Here is an 18,167-nt window from a genome sequence, read left to right on the forward strand (position 1 = left end):
TCCTGCAGGCCCCACTGAGGGCAGCAGCTTTTATTTGATGTGGACGTCTCGTGTTGGGTTTCAGCACCAGCTAAACATATGATCTTCATTACAGACTGGAACAAGAACGGATGGTGGTTGCTGACTGGTGATGCTGGACACATAGATTTGGAGCGAGGCGTTAATACAGACCACACTGACGTCCGCTGCCAGACTGGGGGTAAAAGCCAGCGGCTAAATCTGACATCAAACATGTATAGTCTCTTCAGCGAAATCTGAGAAGCAGTTTTATCTAGGAGCTGAAATGTACCGTGAGAATATCTGACAGGGTTTTGTAAAGACGAGGCGTGTGGTGTATAGGTCATTTAAATCTCACCATTTATCGCCACTGTACACTGAGACTGTACAGTTCTTGCTAAAAAAAAAAATACATTACAGAAATGTGATAACAAAACTAAACAAAAACACATTTCCATGAGAAAAGTCTAATTGAATTGTCCATGAATCTTTATCTGGGAGCAGTACAGGATAACCAAGATCCAGGTATCGGCAGATTTATCCAGATTAACCTTGATATATAAGAGATGCCTTGCGCAGAGATTACCGATGATGCTTATGTAACAAGTGCAACCGATCAACTTGTGTGAACTGATGTAGAGTTCACTTGTGTCAGTTGCAGTTGTGCCAGTTGTGTTATTTTTCCCAATATGAATTCATGTTCTAGATCAGGGGTGTCCAATCATGTTCCTGGAGATACTGTCTGTAATTATCAAGCACTCCTGAAGATGTTTATTAGCTGGTTCAGTAGTGTTTGATCAGGATTGGAGCTGAACTTTACAGGAAGGTAGCCTAGATCTCCAGGAACAGGATTGGGCACCCCTGTTCAAAATTGACGTTCATGGTTTCAGGTAAAAGGCAAATGCATTAGGATTTATCTTACATTACCAACAATAAAACATACCATAATATTCTGTGTGTGTGTGTGTGTGTGTGTGTGTGTGTGTGTGTGTGTGTGTGTGTGTGTGTGTGTGTGTGTGTGTGTGTGTGAATTAGGGATGCACGATATATTGGCCTCCATATCGGTATCGGCCGATATATGTTAATTTTGAATGTTATCGTTATCGGCCCGATAAAATTTGTCAGATATCTTAAAGCCGATGAATAATGGATTATTTCCTTCAGCTGAGACACTTCAGATGCGCTCTGTTCGCCATGATGGTTTTGAATTGCTCGAAATATGATTGGAATCACTTCAAAAAAGGAAAATACAGTTAAGTGCAACATGTGCAGTGCAAGTCTGTCATACGGGCTACATAAAATTATAATGAGAATATTATAATTGTGTGCTTGGCACATGGCTTTTAATAGTGAGACTTTTGTTTTTGCAATCAGGCTCTCAGAAATTATATAAAAATTTGGATTTAGATTTATCGGCCAATATATCGGTTAATGGCTTTTAAATATAAGAAATATCGGTTATCAGTATCGGCCAAAATTTTCATATTGGTGCATAGTATATATACATATAGCCTATCTATGCCTCTCTCTGAAACTTCATCCACTTGTGTCGCTGTTGGACAGTGTTACTACATAAAAAATTAGGTATTCATACATTATTCGATCTCATATTTCGTTTTTGTTGACTGTCAATTATTTTATAAATTGATTTCTTCTTATTTTTGAGCCTCCCGTGCCTCCTCTGAGAAAACAGCCCAGGTTAAATGAAAGTCATTTGGGTTAAGAATGACGGAATTCACAAAGATATGGTGCCTCAAATGTTATTATATTCAAAAGAACACAATAACATTCGAAAGGTCATAAATTCAGTAAATTATGGGAATTCTTAAGATTAACCACATTTAAAATCTGTCATACCCAGAAGGTTTGTTTTATTGAGCCTATAATAGTGTGACTCTCTGTTTTATTGTCTAGGCCTTAGCATCTATTGTTCCTCCTCCGTTTGAGATTCAAAATATTTAGATCTCACATTTCCATAATATGATGGGACAGGAACATTCACATTTATTGCGTCTTTATCCTAAGTCCATTCTCTCCGCAAAATCATAACGGCACAGTATTTTATAACCCTCCCTTATCAGCTTCGGGGTTTAGTTATTTACTTTAAAATGGACTAATTTCTTATTCTAGCGGAGGGGGGAACGGCTGCTGACTTGAACAGCTGCTTCATGACCCAAAAAACTGTCAGTCTTTCCCTGGAATAAATTGTGGACTGTTCCATTTTCGACGGAGGGGGAGCGACTATGTGGAGAAAAACATGCGGAGGGGAAAACGGCGTTAATTACGTCAGGATTTGTTTTCTGAAACAAAATACGCATAAAACTCGTTTTTAAATACATATATGATTGATCAGAGGACGTAAAAGGATGATGTTTGAACGATTAAAAGTTTATATTTGTGTGTGTTTACCTCAGCCTTTTCTCGCTCCGATTCGGGTAGGCTCATAGTAGAATCAATTCACAGAGAGGGGAGCTTGAAACCGTCCGCTCGTGCCCGCGCGCTGAGTTTGGTGAGCGGCGTGTTGGGTATCTCGGAGCTGAACTCTGGGTGTAAGATGTATGATAAGCTGTCCATCTCCAGGAGACATATTCATTTGTTTAAATGTTTATAACATGAACGTACGCTTGAGAGTGAAAGAAACAGGCGTTGCGCGCGCATTCGTTTTGTTACGGAAATTAAAACATTCTTCGCGTTCTTTAAGTTACATCTGAAAGTTTATCTTCAAGTCAGTCTGCTCTCAGGGCTTAAAAACGTTTATTTGTCTTTACCGCACCGTTGTCAGGTGTATAAAAGCAAACATTACGGTTCATTTTCTTCCTCAGGTCTAAGTAGGTCCGATTCACTTGGTTAATTTGATTGACAGGCGTCAAGTATTACTCATGCAACTCCTTTGTGACGTCACGCGCCGTTAAACTCATGAATTATGTATATTATACATATTTATGACATTGAAAGGATGATATTGGATGTGTATTTTGTTTTAGTTTATTTTAAAATCACCAGATTTGTGCAGCCATTAACCGTCAAATTCATACAATAAACATTTTATATATTTCAAATAGCCTATTTTAATATTTGATTCAATGAAATAGCCGACTTCAGCTTGAAAATATACAAAATTTGCTCCTTGCTAAAGGGAAACAATTTCATTACAGGGAATTTTAATGTTTTAATTCATTGAAGTGGAGTGACTATTACACACAAAATGTCCATCCAGACATTTTGATGTAAAAATTCCCAGGTGTTTTGACACACGGCTGTTTGATACGTAATGTATTTTCCATTATTTTTGCTGTCTGAGCTAACAGATATACATTAAATAGTGTGAAATGAGGGCTGGCAATTCTCACATATAGATGTTCATTTTTATATTATTGAATCTTATTGTTTATTATTGCTATGCTACCTATATACAGTACATAACCTAAAAGCGAGACCAAACAAATATTTCAACGTCATACCTTATGCATATTTGGTTGCCCACAAATGACCACATTTGTAAAACATCCAGAAAGCACCTACTTATGCATACATGAGATGATTATGGAAAATAGGCGATATCACATTCATACCACTTAGTTTCTCTCACTGTTTTTCTCTCTTTCATTATTCTGTTCATTTCTACAGGCATGGCTATTTTCACAGGGCCCCGTGTGTGTGCAGCGGCTTTGGCTCTTCAAAGCACTGTAGGCTGACTTTACCAGCAGGCTGGGACTGATAAGGAAGTCGTATATGGTTGAAGCGGAGTTCTAGCCCAAAGACAGTCTCTTGGTCTCTCTCCACACCTCAGAACTTCAGCTCGGCTCCACTGCGCCCCCTGTGACCACACATCTGAAGTGCAGGCACAGCTTTGAACTGTGACACACGACTTGATTGACTTGTTAGTCACACTATACTTATTTTGAGGTATTACGGGTAAGCACGTCATACCGGCGTCACTTACAGGTTAGTGATAGGAATCAATGACATGGAATGAAAGTAATAAAATGATATCCGTATAAACAAACAACTGGGCTTCTACAAAAAAAAAAAAAATAATAATCTTGTTTTTCTTCATACAGGTTTGGAACAACATGAGGGCGAGTAAATGCCAGTATTTCATTTGGGCTGAACCATCCTTTTATTTCTGCCACACTGGGATTACGGACCCCCGTAAAAATCCTCATCTAGATTTATTCTCATCAGATACCCAGGTGTGGTGAGCCACTGTTATTCAGAACCCAGCGCAGGTCTTCATCAAGTGCAATGCACTGTGGGATAGGGCTCGGTCTGTGCGTAGGGGGGGACAAACGGAGCAGAACAGGGTTCGTGTAGGGTTGTTATAAGCTTTGTGCGTTAGCATTGAGTCAGATGCTTCGGGAACTGACCGTGTGAGTCATGCACAAACAAATCTATCTTTAGTTGGGTTTCTGTAGTCCCCTAGCAAGCCTATTGTGTGGCATCGCAGTCCCGTCGACTATGTTAATGTTTGCACAGCCGCACAATGCTCTCTATCTGATAACATCATCTGCTACCTATCAGGTTAATACTAAACTGAGGTGACTAGATGGACCAGATAACGAGTGAAAGAGCCAGACTGAGGGAAGAAGAGAGTCGGAAGAATAATATGTGAATAAAAGGAATGGCTCACCTAAAAATAATATAATAATTATGATCTAATAAATAATTTTGTCCTCTTTAAAGGCCCGTTCACACCAAAGACGATAACGATGTAGTTTTCAAAATCGTTCTAAATTTAAATTTAAGCACCACACTACAATGATAATGGCACAGAGGAACGATATAGAGTGCAACAGTGCCTGCGTTCAGCGGCGTTGGTTCTGGAAGTATGTTTTCCATACATTTTTCCCATAGGGATTACAAGAAAGTCTTTGTTAAACTATTATAAGCCATGAACCAAGCCAACCAGCTACGAGGTGAATCATAAAATTACAAACTTTGATTTGACGCAAAAAAGTATTAAGTACTGTGTACATAACCACTTTAGTGTGGGAAAGAACGGCAATCCGATGAAGCATTGCGAACTGCATAATCGAATTAAAAACGATGGAAATATATATACACACACAAATATATATGCTAATATGTAGGTATGGCTATACACAAATATTTAAGTATTTTGAGACCGTAGGAAGATCGACTCGATTACGTCATTTGCGGTGTTTCATGGGAGTGGGCGGAGCTAAAGAGCTCTTTTGGCGTCGACGCTGATTGGTGGAATTTTCTGTACAGCATCATGGGTAATGTAGTTTCTCACCACAAAATTTCAACACGATTACTTCAAAAAATAAATAAATAAGTTGAAAAAATGCGGGCTGACACAGAACAACGAATTCATTTGGAAAACAGCTACACTTCATTTCTATTCCAATGAATAAATTGAGTCTACAAGTTTGTAACGACATTAGGGTGACTACATGGTGACGACACAAGTTTAATTTTTTGGGTGAACTTTCCCTTTAAATATGTACTCAACAGAAAGGAAAAGACCATGCATTGACTTGCATCCATGTTCTAAACAAAAGGAACGATCCGTTCTAAACGGATGTTTAAAACAAAAAACATTTAGAACATTGTTCATGTTCTAAACAAAAATACGATCCGTATTTATATGATACCCGGCTCTCAACAATTCTTGATTCTGATTGGACACTCCAAATATTCGCTGTCGTCCATGACAACGTATATCAGCGCAAGTCGGCGCTATCACGCGGACTCGACTCGCGCAATTATCGTGTATATCGATCTTTATTCTTTGTGGAGGTAAGATTATAATATTTAAATTCAATTCAACATGTAATGTCAGAGTATTTAATTATGATGTCAGTAGCCGTGCAATAAATGAGATAAAGTGCCGTCAGCTAGTCATTAACGCAAAATAAACATCAACAGTAATCTCTCCGCGGTATACCTCACTTACCATATAATGCACTTTTTCATATCTGTTGTATTTCATCATCAGTACACAGACGACTTGTATTAAGTGGATGAGGATCCATAGCGCCAGGTGGGAAACGTTCTTTCACAGCCGATGTGCACAAGAAGTGTGTGTGTGTGTGTGTGTGTGTGTGTGTGACGGTGTTAAATCTGAAGGAAGTTATTTTTGAAGAACAGTCTGCTGGACATCTCGCTGACCTTCACAGGTTTGCACCTGCTTCACAGCACAGGTGGTTTGGTTTTGAAAAATACCTGCAAAAGGTAAGAGATGCAGTAGCTTTTTGTGCTGTAAAAGTCATACAATTCTGAGAAGCAGAGTCGTAATGTGTCATAAATGGGGTTTGACACTATATACATTATGCCGGGGTGAAATTGAGGGTATACAACCAGTGATTAATTTAAAATACATCTGTGTGCATGTAATAAGGAACCCCCAGGCGTCTACACTAATCTCTATGTGAAAGTGCGCTCTCTAGTGACCGTAGGGGGAATGTACACTTTTGCTCCATGTGATGCCAGTTATAATCCACAGCCATTAATTTTGAAGTAACCTCTAGCTCTCTAGCGCCCCCGTGTGGTGTAAGATGTATAATTACAATTAAATTTCACTGTAAAAGTGCAGATGAGTTGAATGAATTACAGTATCTGGTTGCAGTGGATTGAAGTCAAACACTTTTTCTTGCTATATGTAGTCACTAAAATTGTTATAATTACGTTATCTAACATCACCTGGCCTATAATAACATGCATATAGTACTATATTTCCACAACGAAACTAGTTTTAATCTAAGATGCATGATGAAACATTTAGTTAAACTTAAGCTTTGGTTGAAGTTATTTCAATATTGTCAATTTATTTGAGATCAATTTGAACAGGATCTTGACCCACACCAGATTAATTACAACATGAAAACACTTTATTTGTCCAATATTATGGCGTATCGTATGGGAAACTGTTCAAAAGAGAGAAAAAGATATTACTGACTTGTATTTCATACAGTAACGATGAACCAGTAGATATTAAATGGCTTATTAAGGTATCGCACCTCTTGACTTAGTAATCTATGGTCATAATTACAATGCCTACTGAACATTAAGCAAAAACACAAAGATCACACAAGCATACAGCAGTTTGTTTCCAAAATAGATGGGACGATATATTCAATGTCTCATAGCGTACTAGCATGCACTGTGGCTGGGCATAAATGGGGAAAAATAGCAGCACAAGACAAATAGTGCCATGAAAACTCCTCAATTCTACAGCCTAGTTTACAAAAGATATTAGTCAAAGCCTGGTGTTATTCATTCAAAACCCCGCCCCCAACTCCACCCCCCCGCCGGTTTTCCCAATAGGCCAGGCAGAGATGGAGAATGTAAGGGGAAAGGCATTGGAATAATACAATTCACATTCGGTCTGAACAGCAAGCGTTTTCCTCTCTACAACGGTTTACATTGGGAATAAATGTACAATTACGCATCATAAAATCCATGAGCTTAACGAGAGATGAAAAACTACAGGCGTTATAAGCCGTTGCTTTAAGCTTTGAATAAATACATAAATAAATAAATACACATCATGCTTTTTTGACATGAATGTGAGTAGTTTAGTCAGGCTTAGTATGGATGCATAACTATGCAAATGATAATCGCCCTCAAAATACCTGCCTGCGTACAAAATATTCAGTTTTTTTATTTACCTGTACAATTGAACAAAATCCTAATTTAACTCCTCAAATTACAGGCATTCACAATCTGTAAAGTAAATTAAGAGTCCTTGTCAGTTTGATTACATACCAGTTCAAAGGACGCATTCATGTTTTGTAAACATCGTTACGAAACCAGATCATTCGCTAATTGGCTGCATTCGTTTCACATGAAAATAAGGAATCAACGAGTGCGACTCTCCAACGGATCACCTTCAAAGCTTGTCTTCCCGTTTAAATGCTGCGCTAATTAATAACAGGGACTGGCGCTTTGAAAGTATTCATCGCTGAACTAAATGTTCATCCGAGTATCTAAACGCTTGGCCGAAGCTTGACAAATAACCCTGCTCTTCTTTTGAGGTTCTGGCATAATCTAGCATCTGAGCCCCCTGTGTTTATACAGTGCGTTTTTCAAGAATTTCATAAGAACGCATCACAACAGCAATAAGAAACTTGCTGCGAAGTTGTTCGTGAGCTCAAACATTACTAGTGTATGTATATATTAGTCAACAATGCGTTAGTACATTATGTGAACAAGCACCTATACTACGATTCCATGAGGTTTTGAGAATTCAGTGAGGAGACTAGTATTCAGACAGGACGTACGTCGTAAACGATATAATAAATGGCGTCATGCATTTTTTTTTTTTTTTAGAAAAACAATGCAACTTTCCCTTAAATTGCGAGAAATAGCTCTGGGGATGAGTTAAACCCTAGTCTTCAAAGTATCGACCTCTTCTGTGCTTTTAAAGAGATGTTTTGCTGAGGTCGACCTTGACCGGGAGCGGCCCCGCCTCCTTGATCTCCTCCGATTGGCCGATTGTCATCGCGATCACTGGCGTCAAGTGGTAGGGGTTCACCTTCTGGGTGTCATCCATGAACTCTTTATCTCCATTGATGCTAAGCTGGAAGTATAACATTGATTATTGACATTTCATTTTTGTATTCAAAACATATATTAAAGTACTTTATAGTAGCCACACTCTTAAAGGAGTTCCCATGTGTGCTGGATGCTTGTTGGCTGCTTTTCTTTCACCATCTGCTCCAACTTTTCAAATGCTCTCACATCGGCTGCCTTATATTTAACTGGTAGTGTGTGTGTTTGATGAATGAACAGGTACCTGAGTCTTGATGTGCTGCTCGGGTGCCGTGACAAGACTGGCACAGCTCAGCCACAGCATCACCATGATGGACAGGAAGAGGCACGCGGCTAAAATCCAACGCGGCAGTCCTGAGCGCCTAGGGGACAGAAAGGATAAGAAGTAACACACTGATGTATACATCCGTTAAGACATTACAACACTTAAAAAAGCTCAGATCATGTTAAAAAATCTATTTAAAAGTGTATCAAGGATTTTTTATATACTAAAAAGTGTGTGTGTGTGTGTGTATATATATCTCTATATATATCTCTATATATATCTCTATATATATATATATATATATATATATATATATATATATATATATAAAAACATTAAAAATGTAAAATATATAAATTAAAAGTATATTATTTAAATATATTTATATAAATATATCAATTTAAATATGTAATGTATTTACATATTTATTTTTAACTTATATAGATACACACATATACACACACAAATATATATACACATACATACATACATACATACATGTGTGTGTATATAAAATGTAATTATTAATGATTTAATTATATAAATTGCATTTATAAAAGTATATAAATGAAAAATATACATACACAAATTAAATGTAAAAATAATGTACATTTAATATATACATTGACAAAAAAATTTAATACATACAATAATGATAATATATGTATATATACCCACACACATACACACACACACACACACACACACACACACACACACACAACATATTAACATTATTAAAACATTTTACTGTGACAACCAAGCTATTACCAAAATGCAACTGCTGGATTGATAAAAGCCCCTCTGACACCCACCTTGACATGCAGCCCAGGAAGTCGTGCTCAGCAGCTGGATCCTCAACATGTTGGCTGACATGCTTTCCTTTCACCCCAGGTTTTGCCGCATTCCTCTCCCCATGTGACCTCCCACCTGGAAGGATGCAGAGGCAGCACTTTCAGCATGCGGACATTGATTTTATGACCCTCAAGCTCCGGACAAACTACAGCGGCGCTGCACAGGATGTGTCGCAAATGACAGTCAAAGCTCAAGCTCTGGTCCTTGGCTCCGCTTAAATGAGCTTTCAGAGGAAAAAGGAAAGCTGTCAGCAGCCTTCTGGGGTGAAAGCGGTCACTCTTACCAGTGTGTGGCCGCTGTGTGTGGGAGTTGACTTGGGGCCAGGGTTTGTCAACCACGTTGGAGCGCGGGGCTTGTAACTCAGGCAAGGAGTACTCGATCTCTGGCTGGCTCTGGGAGAATCAACAAACACACTGTCAAGGGCAGGAAACGGTATTATGGGATTTACTCAGCAGAAAGGCTTCTGAATGAAACGGTTGGGTTTGGGACCGTTTTGTTGTGGTGAGGTTTTCAATACAATCATGCACAGGCTGGCAAAGCAGTAAAAAAAATTACAAACATACAGATGATGAATAGCGCGGTTAAAAATTATGATGTAGAGGGCACGTTTCAAAAACTGCTAGTGCAGCTCCTGCATGCGCCTGTATCATGTGGACAGCTAGAATTGGCAAAAATAGATTCCCAAAAGGCAAACTTTGAAAAAAGACCGACCTGACTTTATGGAACTGGGTGGTTCCTATTTATATGGTAACTGCAACCAGTTAAATAAATTAAATTATATATATATATATATATATATATATATATATATATATATATATATATATATATATATATATATATATATATATATATATATATATATATATATATAAAATATATTAAATACATTTTAAATATTATAATCTACAACTATGTTCTCACCAGCATTGACAAGTATCACACAGGGATATATACATTTACTTGGTTTCCTTTTTTGTTTGCGTTGCACTTGGTAGCACCGTCCACAGTGGAATCTGATTGGTCCAATCCTGCTCAACATATTATGCCTCTGAACATCACTGAATATGGTTGTGTCATTTGCACATAATTTTTACTTTCACACAGACAAACTACTTCCCACTTGACTGTTGACATGATCCCAAAATTAACGGAATGCATAGCTGATATAAAATATTGGATGACTCGTAATTTCCTACTTCGAAATTCTGAAAAAAAGAGATTCTAATTATTGTACAAAAAACTTCCTCACGTAATAACCTAGAATACTGTCTAACACTTGATGGCTGCTCTGTTAAAGGGGGGGGGTGAAATGCTATTTCATGCATACTGAGTTTTTTACACTGTTAAAGAGTTGGATTCCCATGCTAAACATGGATAAAGTTTCAAAAATAAAGTTGTACGTTTGAAGGAGTATTTCTGTTCCAAAAATGCTCCTTCCAGTTTCGGAAAGTTTTTTTCGAGTATGGGCATGTGTGACGTCAGATGGGGCGTAATTTCCTTATACGGGTCCTAAGGGCACTTCTCCCGGAAGGGAGCGCGCGCACCCGTAGACCAGAGCGAGAAAACGAAAGCAATACGCCCATCAAAGCGCTATGCTCGGCTTTAGGGAAGTCAATGTCACCAAAGAAGTGGGTTTTTGGATGCCAGTGCAAGACAACCCTGCACAGATTCCCAAAGAACCCAGCGTTAAGGGACCAGTGGATGGAGTTTGTTTTTCCAGAGCATCAACGGAGTTGTGCAAGTGTTCTTGTTTGTTCCCTGCATTTCGACGATGATCGTTTTATAAACAAGGCCCAGTTCAACGCCGGATTTGCAGATCGTCTAATGCTTAAGGATGGAGCAGTCCCAACGATAAAGGTTCACGGTCGTGCGTTGGAACCGCAGGCGGTGAGTAAAACTGCTTCAAATGTCTGTGTGTTGTTAGCTATCGGCGCGTAAGCACAGCAAGTAAACACGACACTAGTATTCTTTAGCTCCGCCCACACGGCACGCCTCCAGCCGCTCGTTTTTTTCCGGAAAGACTCGGTACAGCCTATCTTTCTTTTATAAATATAATAAAACTAAAGACAGAGATATGAAGGATGCAATACTACTCTATAGGAGGATCTTTGTTGACATCTTTGTACGCATGCGCGAGTGGTTGTGTGGCAACAAATCAAACAGTATTGCGGGCTGTAAAGACGCGACGAGCACTTTCAAGAGAGTTAGCGGGCAAAATCCACAATATATAAGCACTTTAACATCTGAAGACCGGAGGAGGTTTGGAGAGAAGCTCAAAATTTGTATTGGTGACAAAATCGAAGTTATTCAAAGCCCATATGAGATCTCCGCTGACTGTGCGTGCAACTCCCCAAACAGACGAGGCATTTATACTTGACTGAACACCAGACCATACAACTGATTTAGACGCGCAAACTGGGTGATGATGAGATGTACTAATATCCGTCTGCTCGGGCAGATTCGGCTCAAAGTCGTGCATCTGCGGATGCGGAGGCGCGCGCACTGTAAAGCCGAATCTGCCCGAGCAGGCGGATATTACTAACGTTAGTTTTTTTTATTACCTTCGCGCTCATGCGGACGCGTCGAGTATAAACAAGGTTTTACAGCTCAGCCACTTGTTTTTTCATATTTTTTTGCAAGTGGAAGATCTTGGTTTACATTTGGACTTGGATGTGATCTTATAGGCTTGAAAAGGTTGGTGACCACTGCATAACGCAAACCCAGTCAAACTTTTGACAGCAGTATCTTCTATTCTATGTGCCTTAAAATCCGGTGCGCCCTATATATGAAAACAGTTATAAAAATGGCCATTCATTGAAGGTGCGCCTTATAATCCGGTGCGCCCTATATATGAAAACAGTTATAAAAATGGCCATTCATTGAAGGTGCGCCTCTGCTTATAGTGCGGAAAATACGGTAGTCTGGGTGCTGTGTGGATCGCGGTTTGGGACACCTGAATCAGAACGCGAAAACATATGACTCGGTTGATTTGACTCAGTTTTATTATTTTTTATTTTATTCAATCTTCTATAAATACATAGTCACTAAGACTTAGGCCTACCATGAACAAAATGAGCCTCACAAACTCGATCAGTAACGTTAGGAATCCAGGCTTCGGAGCGTCCAGGTTCAATCGCCTAATTGCACACAACCATTTCTTTCGTTTTTCACCATCCTATTCGGAGGGAATTCGAAAAAACTTTTTATCAGGCCCCCAACGAGCCGTACAATCGACCACACCGCAAGAGTGAACCATCCTCTTCTCTAAATCCTCCTCCAAACGTGCAAAACAATCAATTTACATGTATCTAGCGGTGTTTTCTGCCACACGATTCCCATGATGCAACGCGGCAAACATAAACAATGACGCCACAAAAGATCCGCCTATAGGTACTCAAGATTAACATGAGATTGACTGAAACTGAGTGTTTCACCCCCCCCCCTTAAGTCTTCGTCGTCGGTTAGGAACCTGGGTGTGCTCTTTCATACCAATCTTTCATTTGCCACGTGTCTAGTATCTGTAAAACTGCATTTTTTTCCATCTTAAAAATATATCTAAATTACGCCATATGCTCTCATTGACAAATGCAGAACAATTAGTTCATGCGTTCATGACCTCAAGGCTAGATTACTGTAATGCTCTACTGGGTGGTTGCCCTGCACGCTTAATAAACAAACTACAGCTGGTCCAAAACGCAGCAGCTCGAGTTCTTACCAGAACCAGGAAGTATGACCATATTAGCCCGGTTTGGTCAACACTGCATTGGCTGCCTATTAAACATCGCATCAATTTTAAAATATTGCTGATTACTTACAAAGCACTAAATGGTTTATATCTGCAGTACTTGAGCGAGCTCTTAACGCATTATAGGCCTTGTCCTTCACGTCTATTACGATCTCAAAATTCCGGCCAGTTGATAATACCTAGAATATCAAAATCGACTGCAGGCGGTAGATCCTTTTCCTATTTAACACCAAAACTTTGGAACAGTCTTCCTAACATTGTCCGGGAAGCAGACACACTCTGTCAGTTCAAAACTAGATTAAAGACACATCTCTTTGACCTAGCATACACATAACACAATATAGACTTCTATAATTCAATGTTAGGCTGCATAGATTAGGTCATCTGGAACCGGGAACACGTCCTATAAATCCTGATGTACTCGTTACATCATAAGAAGAATGGCATCTACGCTAATTTTGGTGTCTTTGTTTATCCCGAGGTTTTCCCGCAGCCTGCCGGATCCAGGCCGTATCCAGATCTGATGAAGGACCTGCGCCTGGACCCGATGACAACGCAGTGCTGAAGTGCCAACTAGGCTCTCCCTATGGAGGATCCCTTTACCACTCTACAGATAAAGCGTTGTCGGGAAACTCAATTCACGTTTCTACCCCGAATTGATAAAATAAAATAAAACCTGTATCAAAATTATAAGGAAAGACCAGTACTTTGTTTAGGCTTGGTTTGTAGGGAATTCCAAACCTGCGCACATATATTCAAACGCACATAACTATGGAACCAATTCTTAATGCGCATGTGAACGCCATCAGCGTTTCTCACAGGTTCGCGTTTAAAGTCTGTGTAGAGAGAATGGTGAAGCGAATCAATCAAAACTAACTTTAGCTGGAAAATAACTGTATTAAAGAACCGCTATAAAGCCAAAACAACCTCTGTTACCTTAAATTATATGTTTATCTCTGTAAAGCTGGTTTGAAACAATCTACATTGTTAAAAGCGCTATATAAATGAAGATGACTTGACTTGTCACATTGCACCTGGTAAGAACTTGGTGTAAGAAGGTCAAGTGGACATTTCGGGTTTGCTTGATGCCATCAAGAGACTTTAAAAGCTATTCTCAGCTGCTTCCAGTTCGAGAAACCACGCTGGAGCACCACGTCAACGAAGTCTCTCTTTCCACCGTCAATTACATGGCTGCCTGGTGGCGCTAAACCATGCTGGTCAAACCGAGCACTAGACGGCAACTCTGACGAGAGCGAGGGGACAGCTTGACTTGAATAAGAGCTTTTAAGAGGCCACTTTCAAACATGATCCCAAAGATGTGGATTTGAAATCTGTCTCAGTCTACGACTGGACGTGTTCCTTTCTGCCCCTCCATCTCGCCCTGTATGTGTAAATTAGCACATGTTCTTTTAAGACTATGTTTCTTTAGTAGCCCCTTGAGATCTTATTAAAGAGAGATTTTTGCTCTCTTCCACTGAATTCTTCTAAAACGGGCTCAGCAGAGCGGACCTCTGAGATAACCTCTCCAGGGAGGCCCATATGAATCTCCAAAATTACCACAGAGAGGGAAACACATGATTTTTCATGTCAGAGTCGCGGTAGACGTGAGGAACTGTTTGGAGCAGGGGTGCCCAATCCTGCTCCTGCCGATCGACTGTCCTGCACAGTTCATCTCCAACCCTGATCAAACACACCTGCCTTTAATTTTCAAGTGATCCTGAAGACCTTAATTGGTTGCTTCAGGTGTGTTTGATTAGGGTTGGAGATGTACTGTGCAGGACAGTCAATCGGCAGGAGCAGGATTGGGCACCCCTGGTTTGGAGTGTCATGCTATTTCTATAGTCTAATAGTCTTTAACTGGAGGCAGAAGGGGTACATTGGAATTGTACTTTTTACATATGTATAAAATGACTGGTGTGTCCAATCCTAATTTCTAAAGATTAAAGGAATAGTTCAGACAAAATGGAAATCTTGTCATCATTTACACACCCTCATGCTGTTCTAAAACCATATGACTTTCTTTTGTGGGGAGAAAATCTGAAGTCTGTTTTCTGTATTCTTTTTTACGCAATTACAGTGAATTACAGGAATTATAGGGAATGAAGCATTCAGGCTTCAAAAGGGTAAAAGTATCATAAAATCCTCATATGACTTTGAGCACTATATTGATTTCGAGAACTGAATCAGTCAGATTAATGAATAAATCATTCAAGGGTGTGCTTCCAGTACAATGACATGGCTTGCTGTTTAACAACCATAGTACATTGCATTGTTGGAGAAATGAAATAAGCTTTGTAGTAACTTTGTCACACATCTGTTTAAAATATGTTGCATATTTTGCTTAAGAGCTAAACCACCTCATATAATGGTAATGGACGCACAATATATCTGCCACCATATCGGTATCGGCCACGATAAGAAAATTTGCCCGCCCGATGTATTATAGCCGATAAATAATGAGATACTTCAGATGCGCTCGGTTCGCCATGATGGTTTTGAATTACTTGAAATATGATTGTAATCACTTCAAAAAAGGAAAATACAGTTAAGTGCAACATGTGCAGCGCAAGTCTATCATATAGGCTACATAAAATTATAATAAGAATATTATAATTGTGTGCTTGGCACATGGCTTTTAATGGTGAGACTTTTGTTTTTGTAATCAGGCTCTCAGAAATTATATAAAAATTTGGCCTACATATCGGTTATCGGCTTTCAAATATAAAGAATTATCGGTAATCGATATCGCCCAAATGTTCGTATTGGTGCCTCCCTACCTCAATTTAACAAGAAACGGCAAGTCGAGAGCTTTTCGGTGTTCGTTGGAACTATGGTTTTGGAAATCAGTATCAGAATTTGTGATCATAGTTGGCTAACATCGCTTTTGGGAAACGTTCCCAAGATTGGTTTGGTGAACAGGATCAACCAATTCACTGAAAAGATTACGGGCTCCAAAAGAATTGTTTTATACACTCATGTGTAAATAATAATGTCTTTGACATTATTCCACAGAGGAAAGAACGTCATTTGGATTTTTAACAACATGAAGGTGAGTACTGAATTTGTATATGTATGGCGAACTAATTCTTTACATAAACAGACATGAAGTCATGAAATGCAACATAGTATGGGCAATTTATCTCTGCAAAAAGCTTGAGTCTCGCAGTTGCGTTAATTGAAAGGGATGCTGTCAAAACTATTGAATCCAGATGTCCGCAAGGGATGAGAATCAAAGGGGGAAAAATGAACATCTGAGGAAGTTAATGTTGACTGGCCACAGACCAATGGAATCTTGCCATTAGTGAAAGCGGTCTGATGTGCATCTGTCACGCATTACCGCAGAACTCGCCATAGGTGATCAATGCAGCTTACGAGACTGCCGAGAGGACGAGGCAGAGATTGTTGACTTCATAGTAAACAATCCCATTTCCCTTATTAGGAATTTGCTTGCTTTCTCCAAACTTGTCTTTTCGCATGTAGCGGCCGTCCACACTGAACTAGCACAGAATTTAAACAAGATGGCCGACCTCCGTCCAAACGAGTCGTGTTTACCTTTCAGCTCAGAGGAAATAGTCTGATTCCTGTTGATTACCTCATCAAAACCCTGGACAGAACGGACAAACATTAAGCCCAGACTGCAGTATAACCAATGTCAAATGTCGGCCTGATACTGATGTGAATCTAGGCTGCAGATCATAGTGTAGATCTGAGGAATTTAATACAAATACTAATATCTGCGTTACATTAAGATAAGGTTGGTGGGACAATCTTAAAAAACGTTTCAATACTAGCCACAAAACGTAAAAAAACTCTATAAAGTTCATTAAGTTTTACTTATAAACCCTAAAATGACTAATTCTTCTATTAAAACTTGTGTATTATTTGAGCTGCATTTTTAATGTAAGTGCTTTAAAAAAAACCAGTCACAAGTCACACGGGTATATTTGTGGCAATAGCCAACAATACATTGTATAGGTCAAAATTATAGATTTTTATTTTATGCCAAAAATCATTAGGATATTAATTAAAGATCATGTTCCATGAAGATATTTTGTAAACATTTATTTTTATGAGTGAATGCAGCAGAATCGCGAACATAAATGGACAACTTTAAAGGAGATTCTCAATGTTTCGATTTTTTTTGCACCCTCAGATTCCAGATTTTCAAATAGTTGCATCTCGGCCAAATATTGTTCCATTCTAACAAACCACACATCAATGGAAAGCATATTTATTCAGCTTTCATGTGATGTATAAATCTTAATTTCGTAAAATTGACCCATGTGACTGGTTTTGTGGTGCAGGGTCACATTTCTGCTTTTAAATATTCTACAAACTAGCCCCATTAAGTGCCTCAATATAACCTCAATTGCTGCTTTTTTAAAGAAAAAGAAAAAGAAAGAGAGAGAAATTCTGTTGATTGAGCTTCACTTGTACAGAAAATAGCATAGTGCTACTCCAATTCGCAAACACATTGCCTGTTCTTGAATAGTTCAGAATAAATGTGGCTAAAAATACTGGTTATGGTTTTATTTGGCTGTTGATGTATTCTTGCAAATGTTCAAATGAAAACTATTCAGCCATTACAGATATTCCGAAAAGTTCCAGAGAAGTCACGGAGCGCTGGAAGAACTTCCACCGGAGAACCTCAGACATCAATTCAAAGAGCCGAATAAGCAGGTTCATATAGAATTTTACATTTGGTTTATACCAATGCTTTTACTAGTGATTGGATTTTTTCGACATTTTTTCAAACGAAATGTGTGTAGTGCTGTGGGAAGCACT

General features: G+C 39.0%; 1 protein-coding gene and 1 long non-coding RNA gene across 2 annotated transcripts in view; one reads left to right on the forward strand and one right to left on the reverse strand.

Moving 5' to 3' along the window:
• LOC308701984 lies at positions 1-9,815 on the forward strand. The gene is made up of 5 exons (XR_014031546.1): positions 1-199; positions 3,625-3,942; positions 4,059-8,485; positions 8,755-8,899; positions 9,674-9,815. It is a non-coding gene; the product is annotated as an uncharacterized lncRNA (long non-coding RNA).
• Positions 6,765-18,167, reverse strand: part of tmem59l (transmembrane protein 59-like) — a 24,675-nt gene continuing 13,272 nt past the window's right edge. The window contains exons 5-8 of the mRNA XM_081384517.1: positions 9,918-10,026; positions 9,595-9,709; positions 8,759-8,876; positions 6,765-8,542 (exon numbers count right to left, since the gene is read on the reverse strand). Of these exons, the coding sequence (XP_081240643.1) occupies positions 8,384-8,542; positions 8,759-8,876; positions 9,595-9,709; positions 9,918-10,026 (501 nt within the window). The 3' untranslated portion in view covers positions 6,765-8,383. The remainder of the gene's footprint in view (positions 8,543-8,758; positions 8,877-9,594; positions 9,710-9,917; positions 10,027-18,167) is intronic.

Source organism: Scardinius erythrophthalmus (genome assembly GCF_964197995.2).
Source record: "Scardinius erythrophthalmus genome assembly, chromosome: 14".
Taxonomy (NCBI): Eukaryota; Metazoa; Chordata; class Actinopteri; order Cypriniformes; family Leuciscidae; genus Scardinius; species Scardinius erythrophthalmus.